The sequence below is a fragment of the Rutilus rutilus genome (assembly GCF_951802725.1).
Source record: "Rutilus rutilus genome assembly, chromosome: 4".
NCBI classification, from domain to species: Eukaryota; Metazoa; Chordata; class Actinopteri; order Cypriniformes; family Leuciscidae; genus Rutilus; species Rutilus rutilus.
This window is the reverse complement of record NC_140212.1, coordinates 9640714-9659866: the sequence shown is the minus strand read 5'-3', so window position 1 is coordinate 9659866 and position 19153 is coordinate 9640714. Positions and strand designations below refer to the sequence as shown.

Genomic DNA, 19153 nt, shown 5'->3' with positions numbered 1-19153 from the left:
CAAAAAAAACCTTCTGCAATGTCTTTAATATTAATGAAAAAGGCTCACAAAAACCCTTACATTTTATATCATTATTCTTCTATGCTTTTTAAATATGGATTATATGATAAAACAATGAATATAATGGATTTTGGAGTGCTATTAGGTATTTTGTTTCATGATGTATTTGGTAACAATAAAAACACACAGTCAGTTTTCCACAAGTTAACATTTTTACTTCGCAGTACAGAAATCATTTGAGCCCCATCCGTTGAGCATTTGTTTTGTTTTTTAAAACATTGGTGACATTTTGCACAGGGCCCCGGTCATGTCAATACTGCCATAGACATTTTGGTCCTTGCTAACGTGTCAGAGCCGTCGAGAAGAACTCAGCGGACACTGGCACTGCTCCTCTCTCTGCTCTGAAGTGAGGGAGAAGGAGAGCTCCCTAACACACACTAGACAAGCAGATTACAGACTTACAGTTAAGCAGCTTTTCCTGCTGATGTGCGATAACCTCCGTGTAGTGGCCTTAGAATCACGGATAACCCATCAGAAAAGAGATGCAAGGCAAAGCTGAAAGAAAACCCGGGCCTTCCAACAAGTAGCACAATTTACAGCTAATAGGGGGATCAGTTATGTCAATTCACATGAGCATATTGCAAAACGAATACTGTGTGGTTGGACACGGATTACATAAAAGATTATCTAAACTTTGTGTGCTTGATACTTCCCTTCGATCTGTAAACACAGGATATTGGAGAAATATAGCCAACTCAGGATACTAATATAAGCACCAGTTGTAATTTGTAGGAAAATAGAATAATGAATAATCCCTGGAAGTTATCTCAGAAGTAAATAGCTTCTTTTAAAAATAAAAACGTGCTGTTAAACCGGACCAAACTCGAAACAGATCGATTCGCAATTTTGCAAACCCAATCCCCCTCTGCTTTAAGGTTATCTTCTTTACAGCCAACACCAATACATTTTAAAAATATGCATTTCTTCATCACTTGAATACATCTGTTAATTTGGCATCTTTGGACTTTTCATATCCCATGTCTAAGCAGGTTGAGATAAAGATCACATGATGGAATCTAAATACAGGGCATTGATAAACAATCAGTGCAAAATGGATCTTGTTTCCTGATTATAAAAAGCAGACTGGCAGAACCTTCCCCCCTTCTCCCCCCAAAAACGCTAAATTTGTATAACGGTTTACATGAAATTCCATTATGGGCAAAACATACAGTTGTATAGCCAGCTCGCCCAATTTGGTTGCCATTTTTTTCTTTTCTTTTTTTTTTTAACATTAAGATAATGATCATCTGAATATCTGATATTCAAGAGCAGCTGGAGCTAGTTTACTGGTCAGCAGCGTCACCGAAGATGTCATTCTTCTTGCGCTCCATTTCAGCAAAGTCAAACTCTGTGCCCGTCATTCGCTTGTAGATGTCTTTGATATCGTCACAGGTCGTCTCGAAGTGAGTCGTAGCATCGTAGGAGCGAGAGATGAAGACCTGGGTGCAGATACAAATACAAATGTATCTTCAAAGTACTGTAATCACCTTTCGTAAATCAAGTGAGCACAATTTAAACACTTACCTGGCTGTCAGATCCCAAGTCAGTTGGTGCATACTGATCACTAATGCTCACAAATCTGCAAAAAGATCACATACAGCAAAATTATCATTTTTTATCTGATTGCTTTTACATCAAAGTAAGCTTTAGATAAGTCAGCGAGCGCATGCAGACTCATGCAAACGTACTTCTGCTCAACTGGTTCCAAAAGGTCCAGGGCTGGTTTGATCTCTTTCTCAGGGTCGTTGGTCTCCACAGTGGTGCTGACGATGGCTACGTATTTACCCTGGGCTGCCACGTTGTGTGCGTAAGAGATCATGCACACATAGATATCTAAAAGAAGAATTTAACGTACAATCATTTATTGTTTAATATTTGAAGTCAGTTATTTTTATCCTCACCAAGACGTCATTTGATCAAAAACAGTAAATTTATTAGTACAATTTAAAATAACTTGTCAATTTCAAATCAGGGTTTCCCCAGGTTTTATCACCCCAAATTTAAGACTTTAAGACCTTTTTAAGACCACTTTAATGAAAATTAAGACCTACATCGCACCCATTATGCAGTCGTAAAACACCAGATCAAATCCCAATAATGACTATTACTAACAAATGTTTTAATTAAAAATACATTTATTATAAAAAAAACTCATTCAACAACACACTGCAAAGTGATGTTTTTGGTAAATATCAAACATTCATAACAATAAACAGATAAACTAACTTTTCAAATCGTCTTAGTAAAGTTTCTCAGCATTCAAATTGCTTCAACCATTGCTTCAGAGGGGTAGACAGATAGGTAAGAGAGATATAGATAGTGGGGGTGTAACGGTTCACAAAATTCACGGTTCGGTTCAATACGATACACTTGTGTCACGGTTTGGTACGTTTTCGATACAGCAAAAAGAAATAAATGCCCGATAATTTTTATTATTATTTTTTTTTTTTTTATTAAAACTAACACACTTTGACCAATGATGGAGCTATAATAGACTCTTCTTAGGAGCATAAACAAAACAGCTCCTTGGAAAAAAATTAAATGTAACCTAATATTGTAGTAGTTATAAACAAAGGTCTATTTTTAGTTCAGATTAACATTTGAGGGCAGCAATTGTATTCATAATGTCAAAATAAAACCAACGTAATGTTACTTGAAAGCATTATTGCCTACTATTCCTGCCAAACTTTCATGGTTGCAGTTAGTGTTACTACAGTAAATCCATGGTGAATGTTGCTGATCTGTGGACACTGGATAGTTCATTCATGGCACAATGTTTCTTCCTGGCTTCCACGCGCTGTTTGATCCGTTAATAACGGAGAAATGTGAATGTTTCTCACTAGATCTCACAGCGATGTTATTACTTCTGTGGCGAATTCAAATGATTTATTTACTGGATCTCTTATTAGCGCTGTGTAACAGTGTCCCTTGATCAAGATCGCTCGCGCTGCACTGGTCCAAACTGATAAGCGGTCCTTCAACCACACAATAACGAGTAGCCCAGTTTCGTTCCGCTTACATTACGTTTGCACATTTGATGTTGGACAATGTTGTGGTCGCGCCGGCGTCTCTTACATTATGAGCGCGCTTGCCACGCGCAACGCGCCTACATTTGAAATAATGACATTTTTGTCGGCAGGAAAAATGGTCCAACGAACCGTTCGGTTTGAAAATGCGTACACCGAACCGAACGACACTTCCCCATGATGTCTCTCCTCTCGACTGATTGATTAGAATGTTGATCAATTGCCGCCGGCGCGAAAACCCTAACTATTGTTTGTGCATACTAGAAATTAGACGTTCTCTGACGTTACGCTAAACCCTGTTGAATTTTCACGTTGCGTTTGCAGCCAGGTTGACTTTGAATAAATAGGCTAATGAAATTTAAGACCTCCATTTAAAAAATTAAGACTTGGACAACGGAATTTAAGACTTTTTAAGGCCTTAATTTAGGAACATGATATTTAAGACCTTTTTAAGACTTTTAAGACCCCGCGGCTACCCTGCAAATATATGTTCAAATGTAATTGATTCATGTGCTGACAAAGCAGAATTATCAGCATCATTACTCCAGTCTTCAGTCACATGATCCTGCAAAAATCATTCTAATGTGCCGCCGATTTGCTCAAATTGTGCCATTTGAGGGCACAAACATTTCTTATTATTAATGTTGAAAATAGTTGTGCTGAGTAATATTTTTGTGGGAACTTTGAAACTTTTTTCAGGATACTTCTATGAATAGAAAAATTATAGCATTTATTTGAAATAGAAGTGTATAAATGTCTTTACTATGCATTTTTTATACATTTATCAATTTATTTTCAATTTATTTATTTTAAGAAAAAGTGCATTAGGCCTTTTATAAATGCACTTCATTCTTTGTTTCTTGTTTTTTTAAATCAAGTGGGAATTTCTTTTTTTTTTACTTAAGACATTTTTGAACGCTGCATGCCATCATTTTAATTTCGGTCATTTCTTAATGTCACTTTTAAACTAAAAGACTGTTCACACCAGAATCTTTTTTTATTGTGGAAATGAAATTGCTTTGAAAAATACAGAAATTGAGGCTTCCTGTCAGACTAACCGTGCTTCCTGTTGACCTGGTTCTGAGGGATGATGATCTGGCAGGAGTTAGCATCGCTGGTGTTCTTGATAGGGTGGCTCATGATGCAGATGACCCGCATCACCTGACCCACCTTGTTGACTCGGTCCATGACATAGCTGGGGTCGCAAATCAGCTGCTTGCAGCGAGCGATCTGACAGTGAAGAACAAACAGCATTAAGTCACAGCACATTTTAAAGATGAATCAGATTTCACACAACTTGCAACAGACTCACCTCTCCCTCGGATTTGACGCCCACCACTTTGCCGTTCTCTACAACAATTTCCTCAATGGGTTTGTTCAGCATGTAGGTTCCTCCATAAATGGCACTTAATCTGTGAGTGACAAAAGTAAACTACTAGTGCACGACGTACAGAGTAATCTAAGCACACTATACACAGACACATTTACAATGCTGTGAATCTATTAATGAAATTAGTGAAAATATCAGTGGCAGAATAAGTAGTTGGGGAAACTCACCTGGCGAAGCCTTGGGGCAGCTCTCCCAGGCCATAGAGAGGGTACAGATATGGACTCTTTCCGTACCTCGCCAAAGACTCACTGTACAACTTAATCCTGTTTATCGTCTCCATGCAGGGCTGATCCAGGTATCTGGACAGATAGGAAACACAAACACCACAGCTTTAAATTCAAGGGACAAACAAGCCTGCAAGGTTCTCTCAGTGTTGTAAGTGAACTTTTGGCAAAAAGTAAGATGAGTTTTCAACTCACTCGTCTGTGCGGTAGAGTGCGAGAGCGTGGCCGGTGAAGTCGACAACATCCTGTCCGAGGTCGAACTTTTTGTACACATCTCGCATGGTGGTCTTTTTAGGGTCAACTCCCTCCAAGGTCTTTGGGTCGTTTTCATCGAAGTTGGCAACGAACACGAGGAACTTCCTGAATCGCCTTTTCTCGAAAAGCCCCATAAGGCCTGAGAGAATTAATATGTGTTAAAATATTTTTATATATAAAAAAATATATATATATATAGCTCCATGACAGCACACACTATGTTTGGGTGGATGAAAAACATGCTAGCATCTCTCAGTTTTGCAAAAATTGAAGAGGAACTACAGAATTGTTATACACGCTACAATTGCATCATGGTATAAAAATTAATTAAAAGGGAAGTAGGGCGAGACACCCAAAATCTGCACTTCACTGTAATTCCTCTTGCACTTATATTAACACCACGTCATCCATTCAGGCCACGGTGGTTTGGTTCAGATAATAAAACACTCCAGCCCAGTTGGCTATAGTCTCTGCCTCAGACGGCAGGACCATGGGCTGCCCACAGCCTGTTCACTGACCATCGGATGAACATTGAATACAAAAATGGCAAGAGCTGGCTTAAAATCACCAGTTTCAATGGGATCCTTTTGGCAGTCAAACAGAAAAAAAAAAAAAAAGAAGAAATCCCAGAAGAAAAATCTCTGCTGCATTTGCAAAGTATTGGGCCTTAAATCTTATTTGATCTTAACTTTAGATTATCAGAACCGTACAAATGTCACTTACTCGATGCCAGAGCTTCAGTCTCAGTGGAGGGCACTTTGTAGATGCTGCCCTTTTTGTAGACAAAGCTGCCCTCAATCACTTTGAAGTCTAGGTAACGTGTCACCTGTGTGATCAGCAGCATACGCACCAGCTGACCTATGAATGCGAAAAAGACACAAATGGCAAACAAACTGATCAAAATGGCAATGCTGACTTCTTTCCATCCATTGATGGTTTGTATTCTTGAGGTATTTCAAGAGAGACAGAAAACTGCTAAGCAACAGGATAAGTGTGGCCGAGGGATCCAGCAGCGCCTGGTGCAGAGCGATCCAGAACGTGCTGTGTATTTGGCCGAGATTACAGATTCCAAGAAGTGAAGACTGAAGCGTAAATTTAGAATGGGATGTTGTTGTTGCTTCTTACCGTTGGCCATTAGAAACTTGGGAATGAGGTCCACGTTCCAGTCGCGGCCCTTTCCCATGGACTCAGGGGGGCTGCCAGGAAGGCTGAAACGCTTGTACAACTGCGAGCAAACCAAGAGAAATGTTAGCATCTGTGGAGATATAGAGAAGAGCTGTGGGGTCAGAGGTCAATTGGCGACTTACATCCTCCAGAGGGGTGATGGAGGCACTATCCCCTCCATAGTAGGAGTTCCTGTCCATGTGCAGCACCTTCTTCCCCTTCACGGACATGATCCCGGACAGGATGCATTCCTAGAGGAAACGCATGAATGCAGCTTCAGTACAACATATCTCAGACATGAGACCACAATGACCCCAGGCATTTCAAAATGTAGTCATGGTTTACATGATATAATGAATAGCAGTATTCTAGTGGTTTTGAAGCAGGCTGTATCTCCATATTAAATAAAAAATATAAATTACTATCTGTCGTACTTAGACAAAGCGTGCATTATTTGTTTTACAGAACCAATCCAAGCAGGTTAACATCCAGTAGACATGCCTTTAAAACAAGCCTAGCACTTTTTTTTTTTTTTTTTTTTTACTTCTTTTCAGTGGCAGTCTGGAGTAGGTGAAAGGGACAACAGAGGAACCTAAGCTTTACAAGAATTCCACAACTGGAACAGACAGCTTTACTCAACATAAACTGTATAACGCTGTTGCAAAAACAACTTAACCTAGTTACTGCAGTATAAATTACACAGCAGTGTAGAAATGAACTGAGCAGCTCCCAGCAAATAAGATTTGAGCTATTTACAACAGGATAAACATCAACCCATGTAAGGGTTGTTATTTTGGTATTATGTTTATAGTATTACAATATTTATTAATATTTTTAATTAGCTTTTATTTTCCATTTTATTTGATTACATTTTTTTTAATTTTGTTATGTACTTTTGAAAGCTAATGTTATTTTAGTTAGTTGTCAAGACTACATTTTTAATTCTCATTCAGGTCCTTCATCTAATATTTTTTATTTCAGCTTTATATCAGTTATCAATAACAATAACAACTGTTCATAACATCTTAACAACGCACATCACATAGAGCTTTGTATAGAGAAAGGCTATAGAAAGATGACAAACACGGAGGTTTAAAGATATGCTAAAACATTTTTCTCCCAAAGGCCATAAACATTTAGAAACAGCGAACCAACGGATCATGTGATGGTGTGGACTTTACCTGCAACGCAGGCCAATGAATGACAGTTCACAATGACATGTACTCTCAAAACGTTTAACAAAAGTAACTCATTTTCTGGCAAGCAACATTGTTTTCTTCATTACGAGCTACAAATAATTTGACTTCAAATGTCCTGATATTACATGAGAGACCTATCCGAGCCAAGGTCTTAGCATTACAAATATGCAAGCAAATACCTAAACAAGACAACGGCTGCTCTGCATCATGCTGCTAAGACAGGTTAGGATGGGCTACACACAATAAGACCTACATTTCAGCTAATCAAAGTAGTTGAATACATGATGGCATTATACTACTAGAAGCAGAAAACGTTTATGTAATGTTTACATCATTTTTAATTCACAAACCCCTTGCTCTATGAAGGAAAATGCATGCCCGACACAAACCCTAACTAGCAAAAATGTCTTCGAACATCACCCGGTCAGTGCACGCCAAGATGGTTGTTAAAAAGGCTTGCTTTTCAGCTTTTTTTTGGTCTTGGAGGGTAAAAAAAAAATGCTGTTTAACACAAAAGGCAGTTTCTCATGCCCACAAAATCAATGTCCATGACTCAACTGCTCTCATCTCAAGGGATGAGTCATTTAAAAATGAAAATCTTAAAACAAAATGACTTTAAGCAGCAGTAAGGGTTAAATGTTAACATCCACTGTAAAGTGAACGGTTCAGCCGCATGAGTGAACACCTTCTCCTTACTAAAGAATCAGGCTGCAGTCACATGAAAGGCCCTAAGAAACACTCATAACATTTTTATTGTATCCCTCTTTCATGGCGTTGAACACCTGCTGAGACCCAGCATTCTGGCTTTAGATAACGCCGTCAGCTTGTTATCATTTTAAAAATCATCACGCTCCAGTTAAACACTTCTCCCACTATTCCAGCAAAAGCAAACTCAATCATCCAGTAATTGATGTCCCTTTTGTTTGCCGCCTTTGCCTGTAAATCCACTGTAGATGATTCATCACAATTGATTTAGCAGAGAAAGATGCGTCTACACAATATGAGACAGTATAGCTGCCAATAACAAGAGAAGAAAACAGTGCAAAGACAGTGACAAAGTGTAACAAGTGTTTTACTATAAATTTACTATTACAATAAGACGCCGGTATAAGAATTCCTATTATTGCATGTGATAAACTGGACAAGAACCTTGTGACATTTGTTCTATTAAATCTCGGAGCGGTTTAAGCATCAACGCTCCTAACTTCCAGCCACTACACCGGCCTGCTCAGGCTAAATGGATTATGCAATAAGCCATGTAATACCAGAGCTGTACTGTGCTCAGAGACTGTAACCACAGGAACTGTGAGGAATTCCTTATAAAACATCCGAGACGGGAGCATTGTTGCTTTTTTATCGCTCATATGCCACCCTCAGCTTACCATTCGTGTCTGATTTGCAGAACTTAAACATACGACATCAGTCTCGGTTCCTCTACAAAGCAAACCAACGCCTATCTGTAGCTTTACTGATAGCCTAAAGCACCTCTGAACAAAAACGTCCTCTGTTCACTTCCTATATTTCCTGTTTTAGGGGAACCACTTTAAACTAATTACACGAATCCAAACCAATAAAATGTGCACATTCAATATCCACAATAAAAGTTGCTTTTTTGTGCACTTTTGAGTCTGGTAGGATTAGTATGGATCACAGTTCAAAATCAATACAAACTTAATGAGACTACAAATTAACTGTTATTGCTCCTTTTTTGCCCATTGTGACATATATTAAAGTGAAATGGCTTATCGAACAAAAAAAAAGAGGTATGGTGGGACTTGATTTAGTTTATAGGGAATTAATTGGATGGTTGTGGTTTGCTATTGCAGTGATCTCATGTGAGTGACAGGTTGTTGCACCAAAAACATCATTAGAAAAGAGATGTCACTGCGAGGGAAAGTTATTTTGATTAATGATTACAAAGGCACAGGAATAAAATAAAAATTGTGCACTGTATGGCTAAATCATATAGAAATTGTCGATTTTTTATTTCATGGTGACTTTAAGAAGCGAAATAAACAAAACTGTTTAGGCTACTTAATCTTGCTTAAACCAAAAGGAAGCAAAATATTCAGGGACAGTCCCACCAAACAATAATTTTTAAAGTTTTTCCCCTGATGAATAATATCTAGATAATTGTTTACAACAATGTATACTATGATGAATAGTGTCATTTTGCAGCTAAGAGCCCAGCAGATCTGTTTTATCATAAGCATACATCATGTCGTTTGTATTATAAGCATAAAATAACTTCCTGACGAATAAACAGGCCTTTAAAGCATTGTAATTGAATATACAATAAGGGTTTTCTGTTTGACTTGAGGGTGTGGTTGTTTACTGACCTTTATTGACGCAATAAGTAATCCCAAACTCGGTTTATTCTGGCATTTCATTTCGAAGGAAAATATTAAATAACCCTCAACCCTTAAAATAACCATGAAGTCAACCGCGTGTAAAAAAAAAATAACACCTCAACATTGAGGAAGCCATTGGCAACATCATACGTTACGTTTTTAAAAGTAGAGGAAAATACTTCATGCAAACTATTTCCTATTAACTTAAAAGAATAATAAAAACACTCTACATAAGTAATTAGTGATCATTTATTAGCTAGACACAGCGCAAGCTGTCTTGTTGGCACTGTCAAAACATGAAAGCCTCACCACAAGCACGCTATCTGGTCTCAAATATCACACTAAAATAACAAAACACAAGAAGAATCTTGGTGCGTTATTAGCATGATATAAAATAACATGAAAAGCGATATAAAATACTCTTGAGTAGTCACAAGCCACCGTCAAATTTGTAACCGAGGCCTGTGAGATAGCATTAGCTGCGGGTCTGAGCGCCAATGGACAACTATAACTGATGCTAAAGTTAGCATAGAAGCAGATAAGCACATCACGCACAGTTCTAATGAATGTCTCTTAGCTCGAGGCTAACATTAGCAGTGTAACGTTAGCTAATTAGCATATCCGATAGAACAAGACTGGCTGCTGATTAGCATGATGCTAATTTTAGCATGTTAGTAATTAGCCTCCTAAAGTGAGCGGTACATTCAGAGCAACGCCTAGCAAGATCGAAACAGACTCTGATTGTTGCTTTTCTACACATCTTTACATCAAGTAAGCGTGCGTATTTGGATTAGATGATATTCTGATACCGTTAGCCCGGTTCCCAACACGATAACGTCGTATTCTTCATTCATTTTTCCTCGTCTTTAATCCCCTTTTCCTATGCGTCGGCGCGAAGAAAATGGAGATCTTGCAAAGCTGGAAATGAAAGAAGTGCGCTGTCACGTCATTTACAGAGGGTGTGGCTGAAGTGGGCAGGGCGTGCGAGTTTACGCGTTCTGAGATGCGATTGGTGGACTGTGTTGTCAATCACCGAGAGTGAATGCGCGCCCCTGATCGATTCATCCCAGTGACTCGAATAATTTGATACGTTCACAAAAATATATCACATACGTAAAGTAAAATTTATTTAAATTGTTCCAGACATTAGATTGTTTTCTATTGACTTATGTTAATAAAGCTAAGACAATAAATTCACGATATTTTGTTGTTGTAAAAAATAAGAGGCATACCTAGATTATGTATGTTTTATAACTGATTTCCCTTGTTGAAAAATATCGTTACGCCAGTAGGTGACGACTACTTGGCGTTTGAGTGAGTCATGAAATCGTTCATTTATAAAAAAAACAAAAGTTATAATGTGTACATTAAAGCTACCAAATAGCTGTAAAGCCAAGTTCATAGGTTTCATGTCATATGAAAAGGCACAAATAAATAATTAAAATACCACATGACTTGATAGGTCAAATGTAACCTATATTTAACCAAATTAAAATTTCTAATAATTTTAGGTTTATTAGAAATTCTTTATCAAATGAGGCTGCAAAGATATATTTTCACTCTATGATTCTTTCTCGTTTCACATATTGTTTGACAAGCTGGTCTAATACACATTTCATAGTTCTAAAACAATTGGAATAATTATACAAACAGGCACTTAAACATTTTAAATAATAACTTAGTTAGCTGGGAAAACCTCATTAAGTTGGATGTTTGTTTAGTTCATAAGATTATGCATGGTTAGCTCCTCCTCCTCCTCCTCTGGCTGATTTAATTCATTTTAAAACTATTGAAAACAGAGTAACTAGAACTGCAACTTGAGCGGATTGCATAATTAAACATAGGAAAACTTCTTTGGTCAAGCTGTTTTTTCATTCAGAGCATCACATCAGTGGAATCCTACACCACAATCAATTAGAGAATGCACATCGTTTAACTCATTCAAGTATAATTTTCAAGAAATGGCTTCTTCATAATCAACAATTGGAACATTAATGTTGCTACCTCTATTATTAAAACTGATCATTTCATTATTATTATTATTTAATCCATAACAATACCTTGTCTTTTTTTCTTTTCATATAGATTAATGTACTACCCTTTACCCTTTTTAAAATAAATAAATAAACGACTTTCATAAAAAGCATTTGTTTTGTAACTTTGTATCTCCACTTGCTTAATATTCATTCAAAGCAATTATTTATTCATTTGACACAGCGATTACATTTCAAGACTTTCAAACACTTCTTTAATGTTAGTTTTTACGGCATACTGTCTTGCTGTATTGCCGGTGTTGTCTTCAGTATCTCTGAGTCCCAGCTGCAGTAGTGTCTTAACGGCGTCCGCATGCTGGCCAATGCAGGCCACGTGTAGAGCTGCAAACATTTCAAAAATATTTTCACTTTTGCTTTCTAATTAAAAAGATCCCAATTATGGCATCTCCTTAAGGTGGCATGCAGTGAAATACACTGTAAAGTGTCCTCCTCCTACCTGATCTTCCTTTTGTGTCTCTTGCATGAAGATCAGCGCCCAGGGAAAGCAGTGTTTTTATGGTGCTTGTGTGACCTTCCTGAAAAATGAGCATAGAGATTGAAGGCAGATCAGAAGAGGAAGCTTTCTGAAAGTGTTATCTTATCTGTGGTTCATGTTTAATGCAACCGATATAACCTTAGCAGCATAGTGCAATGCAGTCAGATCCAGTTTTGTGGCTCTTGAGTTTATATCGATACCAAGGTGACGCACAAGGAAAGAAAGTGCTTCTTCTTGAGCAGTAACAGAGGCCTGGTGAAGGGGCTGCGCTCCGATAATATCTACTGCTGAGGGACATACCTAAACCAGATAAACGAGTACAGAAACATGCTCACTTCTAATAAAAGAAAAAAGACATGAGTTAATGATATTTGCAAATATGTGCGTACCTGGTCATTCTCAAGGAGCAATTTAGCAATAGCTATGTGTCCATTCCTTATGGCATCCATAAATGGTGTGACTCCACAACTGTCCTTCCCATCAGGCTCATAGCAACAACTGAATTAACATGCAAACCATGTGAGCTACAGTATATAATAAGGACCTGTGCTGTGCTATTCACAAAACACATTCATACTCAATGTTACCTTTTAAGCAGAATCTTCACTGCATCCTCACAGCCGTGCATAGCTTGGGTGAGAAAATGGCATTGGAAAAAAGATACATAAATGCATCATATGGCAATTTGACAACACATTCATTCCTGTGCTTCCGTACCAGCCGTGTGGAGGGGCGTCCTGCCAGTCTTGCTCTTTGTCCTCCAGACCTCAGGTTTGGCCAGTAGGAGGTGGTGTATGATGGCTGGATCTCCTTCTCTGCATGCGATGTGGAATGAGTTCCATCCATCCTTGTTCTGCAGCATTGGGTCAGCACCGTGAGCCAGCAGCTCCAGGACGACCTCAAGGTTTCGTCGGGTACAGGCCATCATAAGGGGGGTCCTAGAGATGTTAAAAGTCAGTTTTGTTCAAACTCAGCAAAGCTGAACAAGAACAAAGAGCAGTGTTGTTATTGTTAACTAAAATTAAAACTAAAACTATTTTAAAAAAAAACTTTTAACTTTTTAAAAGATGAAATAAAATAAATATACATATTCGATAAAAACTTCAACTTAAAAAACAGACGAAAAGGAGAAACGAGAAACTGCTCAAATTTAAAATAAATACTACAATAATATATAAATAATACTAAAATAATACTGATGTACATGTGAAGAGTATAAAAATAATCACTCACTGCCCATAAATATATATGCTCTAAACATTGAGCGCAAATTTAAACAGTTATTATAATTCATTTATTTATTTACTTTTCATTTTTGGACACATTTTAGCTATTCTTTTAATCTAAAAACTGCATAATCCTTAAGTAGCCTACTTTTCATTGTATATTTCATTTTATTGAATCGGTTTACAATTAAAATAAATACACTAAAATATGTATATTCTACAATAGTAATTTTATATTTTAGCTTTGATTTTAAATTTGAGAAATTTCGTTATATGCTTTTGTAAACATTTCTATTTAGCTTTCATTTATTTTTATTTCAATTTTAGTATACTTCAACGTATTTTTTTATAATACATTCTAATTGGTATACTTTATTTCAATGAATCAAAAAAATCCTACAAATTTTTTGTTTTGTTTTACTTAACAATAACAACAACGGTATGACACACAAATGTATGCGGCAGGCATGTGTTTTGTGAATTAGGATAAAAACATTTCCTTCGAGCCGGATTCGAACCAGCGACCTAAGGATGACAGCGCATAACCTCTACAGTCCTCCGCTCTACCAACTGAGCTATCGAAGGCGTTAAGATATACTCTGCTGCCTGATTCGATATTACATTCACTCCTACATGCAAATTCGTGCAATTATTTTTTTACGTACCAGTCTGCTTTCTTCAAACTGTCTATTTTCGCTCCCCTGGCAATGAGATACCGCACACACTCACAATGACCCATGGAAGAAGCCTCATGCAGAGCTCTCTTGTAGTCGCTGTTGTACACATCAATGTCCATACTGAGCTCCTCGACCAAATAACGCAAAATGTCCATGTGTCCATGTCTGGCAGCATAGTGCAGTAAAGTATCTCCAGATTTTCCAAAATGAGTACAGATGACAGACTGCTTGTTTACGTGCTCATTGAGTTGCTGTTTAACTGTGCACAGCTCTCCATGTTGAATTGCTTTGATTAAGTGTTTTAATGTGCTTTCTTCCTCCATTTGGCTCAATCAAATCCTGTTAAATAGACTACTTTAAAGGTTAAAAATACACACGACAGTGATTAATCACTGGTGAAATGATAACAACAGAGACCTCCAGCGTGGTCGGTCGGTTAAACTGTGACGAGACGAACATTGACATTTTCTTCAAAATAAAAGTCCCTTTATTTGTATTTTTTAAAATGTTGTTTTTATCTTTGTAAAATACAATATTCGCACAGATCTCATAAAACAAGAAAAATATAAAGTACAATAGCAAAGCTATTGCAAAGCTATTGCAAAGCTTAGCAAAGCTAAGATAGACAGGCAGATCGATCGATAAAGACAGACAGACAGGCATATACACTCACCTAAAGGATTATTAGGAACACCATACTAATACTGTGTTTGACCCCCTTTCGCCTTCAGAACTGCCTTAATTCTACGTGGCATTGATTCAACAAGGTGCTGAAAGCATTCTTTAGAAATGTTGGCCCATATTGATAGGATAGCATCTTGCAGTTGATTGAGATTTGTAGGATGCACATCCAGGGCACGAAGCTCCCGTTCCACCACATCCCAAAGATGCTCTATTGGGTTGAGATCTGGTGACTGTGGGGGCCATTTTAGTACAGTGAACTCATTGTCATGTTCAAGAAACCAATTTGAAATGATTCGAGCTTTGTGACATGGTGCATTATCCTGCTGGAAGTAGCCATCAGAGGATGGGTACATGGTGGTCATAAAGGGATGGACATGGTCAGAAACAATGCTCAGGTTGGCCGTGGCATTTAAACGATGCCCAATTGGCACTAAGGGGCCTAAAGTGTGCCAAGAAAACATCCCCCACACCATTACACCACCACCACCAGCCTGCACAGTGGTAACAAGGCATGATGGATCCATGTTCTCATTCTGTTTACGCCAAATTCTGACTCTACCATCTGAACAGAAATCGAGACTCATCAGACCAGGCAACATTTTTCCAGTCTTCAACTGTCCAATTTTGGTGAGCTTGTGCAAATTGTAGCCTCTTTTTCCTATTTGTAGTGGAGATGAGTGGTACCCGGTGGGGTCTTCTGCTGTTGTAGCCCATCCGCCTCAAGGTTGTGCGGGTTGTGGCTTCACAAATGCTTTGCTGCATACCTCGGTTGTAACGAGTGGTTATTTCAGTCAAAGTTGCTCTTCTATCAGCTTGAATCAGTCGGCCCATTCTCCTCTGACCTCTAGCATCAACAAGGCATTTTCGCCCACAGGACTGCCGCATACTGGATGTTTTTCCCTTTTCACACCATTCTTTGTAAATCCTAGAAATGGTTGTGCGTGAAAATCCCAGTAACTGAGCAGATTGTGAAATACTCAGACCGGCCCGTCTGGCACCAACAACCATGCCACGCTCAAAATTGCTTAAATCACCTTTCTTTCCCATTCTGACATTCAGTTTGGAGTTCAGGAGATTGTCTTGACCAGGACCACACCCCTAAATGCATTGAAGCAACTGCCATGTGATTAGTTGATTAGATAATTGCATTAATGAGAAATTGAACAGGTGTTCCTAATAATCCTTTAGGTGATTGTAGATAGATAGACAGACAGATAGAGGTAGGCAGACGTACAGATTTATGTGATAGAAAGATAAAAAGGTGTGAAAGTGGCTTACAAATGAATTCACCTCCAGAATAATTGTACATATATTATTTAATATTTTGACTTCGGGCATTAGCCTTTTATTACAGCACAATTTGCATAATTTATCAATACCGTTTGTGTACAACCACAAAAACCATGACAGTTTGATTTTTTTTTTTTTTTCATCAGTTTACATTAAGTGGAAAACCAGATGGATTATACAAGCATATCTTTGTACAGTCAGCATACATATTTAGATTTGATTAATTTTTCATAATCTTTTTCTCTTTTTGTAAATAGAATCTGGACACAAAAATAGTATGAACAAACCACCAACAAAACATGCAACATCCAAAGTGAAAACACCATACGTTTCCTGATTCTACTTTTGAGTCAGTAAGGTCAACATCTGTTCTATATTATACAGGGTTAAACTGGTGTCTGTTGTGCAGGTCAAGTCCAGTCCATCAGAGGCAAGCATGGGGAAAGCTTTTACCCTAGTGCATGTACAACATGTAACACACAGATCAAAACACAATCGCTCTGCTCCTTTCCCTCACACATGCTCTTCGTTGAACCAGAAAACTAATACAAGATCATATTTGTACAAAAAGAAAATTATTATTTTTATTTACATGGCTTCTTTTTGTTTATTTTTCTTTGTTTTGCAGAGGTGAAAGAGTTAGTGTGGCGACGTGAAATTAAGAGCATGCATGAATTATTCAAAGGAGGCTGCGTATGAATTCATGTGACAATTTGTTATATGATGCTTTTTTTTTTTCTCATCTAATTTGTAAACATATATATATATATGTATATATAATAAAAAAAACACACACACATTCTGGGAGATCAGAATATGTAATGAAAGCTGAGTATTGTATATAAAGCTGAGTGCAGTGAGATAGTTGTGTTTCCAGACACTGTGTTTGAAGGGACGAGAATGACGAACCAGTCTGCTATGATCTTGTAAACACGTACATAACATGTACATAACTAGCAGTTAAATAGTTGAGTAGGATAACTACCCTACGTTTTTGCAAACTCATTGTTACATGACCTCAATATAGCATAAAAAAAATGAATAAAACAAGCATCAAGCAAAAGATACAACCAATATATCATTATTATTATATATAAACAAACATATTTACCATGTGAAAAAAAACATACAAAAATAAAAAAGTCCTCATTCGTAATGCTTTATCTGCCCTCCGACCGCTAAACAATAAGTACACCAGATGCATTTTCGGTTGCATAGAATAACATACACAGAACCTGCGGATTTTGGTAGTTTGGCACAGGTTAAAGGTCGACTTAACCCTTAACGCTGGACGTTTGAGTGAAATATCTGTAAGTGCTCGACCTGTAAAATGGCTGGGTTATGTGCTGTAAAGGTTGTATCCACATTTCCTAAGTTTCAAGGCATAAAAACATAAAAAACAACAACATATAAATAACACAAATGGCATTTGATTTAAGTGTCTGCATTGCGAGGTGGCCACACTTTTCTGAAAGTACGAGATGGTGCGCTCAGAGTCTCAATGTCTCCTTTTAGACATGTAAACCGAGAAGATAATTGCAGTTAGCCAAAATGATAAGTAAAATTAAAAATGAACACTTTGTGATATCATCACCCTGATCCTCATTGTTATCGCCTTAAGCTGAACTTACTTGATCAAAGATAAGTCAATAACATTTAAGCAAGGCCTTTTCATCGAAAACCTGAGTGTTTAGGAGTTTTTTTAAATTTAAAAATAAAACATAATATCAGCATTGTATCAGCAATATGATGACTTCAACATCTGGACAGACACTACATTGACCCATTCAAACTCTAATCCTCGAGTAATCAAGAGAGACCGATGCGTACGTGATTGTGTGGGGGGTTGACAGTGTTTGACTGCTGTAAATGGCAGGGTGTTCCGCTTTTTTGACGAAAACTCAGAAAAAAAAACGATCAACCTACATTCGTAAAATGCTAGACACAAAGTGCAAATCATATAACAGTGCTGGATTTGACATTTTCAACTGATGCTGCTGCATATTGGTGATATTTCGTCTTGAAACATTCATCAAATGAGCAAATCATAAAAATCAGCAAACACTTTCTATTCATTTCTGAGTGAGTCATAAGAGACCGGCAGTTATCTTAAACATTTAAATTCTTTGTTATTATCCACTTTTTGATTCATAGAGTCTCAGGACTCTGAAACAGTATTTCTGAATTCAGTGTCGCACAGCGAAAGACAAAAGTGTTACTTCTGTGAGTGGAAATAACCTTACTGACACAACGAATCATCACAACACCCAATAAATCGTATTTCATTCATTTCATTCTGTCTATAATATACCATAAAATACTCTTCTAATCCATCGATAATATGCTTTAAATATCAGTTCTTTCAACACATAATAATATCTGGGAGGGAATGTAAAATAACGATAAATATCTAAACTGAATTCGTCTCTATCGTACAAAAATAATGTATATGATATCTATCTGTAAATAATCATAATGTTCTCATATGAATAATGCACAAACGGGAAAGTTACTGGAAATGTTCACTCTATCATCTAACTGTCTGTTGTGGACCAATGTACACATATTATTATACATACACCAGTATAAATATGTGTGAGTGATTGTGAAAGTGCATGTACTCATACACGTATGAACATTGTGTCAATCTCCTGCTCAATTTTTTGAGCTTTTCCCAACGTAGAGATCTGCATCTTGTCACTAAAGGTCAGATCTTTCCTGTAAACACCATTATACACCTGTTTCTCCTTGGCTTGGGTTAACACAATCACACGTGCCAGTGCAATCGGGAAGCTCCCTGTGTAGGCCCTCCAAATTCAGCTCAGTTTAGTCCCAAAGAGTGCGGCAGAGATGTGCGACTCCACTGCCTGTTATGTCCTCGCGCCTCATCTGACCGCCGTCTTTAGGAGTGTATCTGAGCTGTGCTGGCCAGCAGCTTGTGCCAGCTCACCACCCGTTTCCGCAGGTCTACCTTATCCAGCCACACATAGGCTTCGCCTATTAGGGTCTTCTTTACGAACTTGCCTCCATTTGAAACAAGAAATAGCTGCAAGGATGGGAATAAATATGAATCACGAT

The 19153-nt window shown here is 37.6% G+C and overlaps 3 protein-coding genes across 3 annotated transcripts in view; all 3 read right to left on the bottom strand.

Moving 5' to 3' along the window:
* Positions 1-193: 193 nt before the first annotated feature.
* On the bottom strand, positions 194-10617 carry gdi2 (GDP dissociation inhibitor 2). Its single transcript, XM_084407463.1, has 11 exons — positions 10479-10617; positions 6263-6370; positions 6081-6180; positions 5679-5813; positions 4896-5094; positions 4644-4775; positions 4399-4498; positions 4145-4316; positions 1749-1893; positions 1585-1639; positions 194-1499 (listed from the first exon to the last, which is right to left on the bottom strand). The coding sequence occupies exons 1-11, from the start codon at positions 10521-10523 to the stop codon at positions 1344-1346; spliced, it is 1347 nt and encodes a 448-aa protein (XP_084263589.1). The 5' UTR covers positions 10524-10617; the 3' UTR covers positions 194-1343.
* A 1184-nt stretch (positions 10618-11801) lies between these two features.
* On the bottom strand, positions 11802-14573 carry ankrd16 (ankyrin repeat domain 16). The gene is made up of 7 exons (XM_084408109.1): positions 14090-14573; positions 12916-13136; positions 12786-12828; positions 12588-12696; positions 12337-12498; positions 12160-12238; positions 11802-12044 (listed from the first exon to the last, which is right to left on the bottom strand). Exons 1-7 carry the CDS (start codon positions 14422-14424, stop codon positions 11890-11892), a joined length of 1104 nt encoding a protein of 367 aa, XP_084264235.1. The 5' UTR covers positions 14425-14573; the 3' UTR covers positions 11802-11889.
* Positions 14574-16021: 1448 nt separating this feature from the next.
* The window catches only part of pcloa (piccolo presynaptic cytomatrix protein a), a 51591-nt gene continuing 48459 nt past the window's right edge, over positions 16022-19153 (bottom strand). Inside the window, exon 27 of the mRNA XM_084406942.1 lies at positions 16022-19121. Within this exon, the coding sequence (XP_084263068.1) occupies positions 18978-19121 (144 nt within the window). The 3' untranslated portion in view covers positions 16022-18977. The remainder of the gene's footprint in view (positions 19122-19153) is intronic.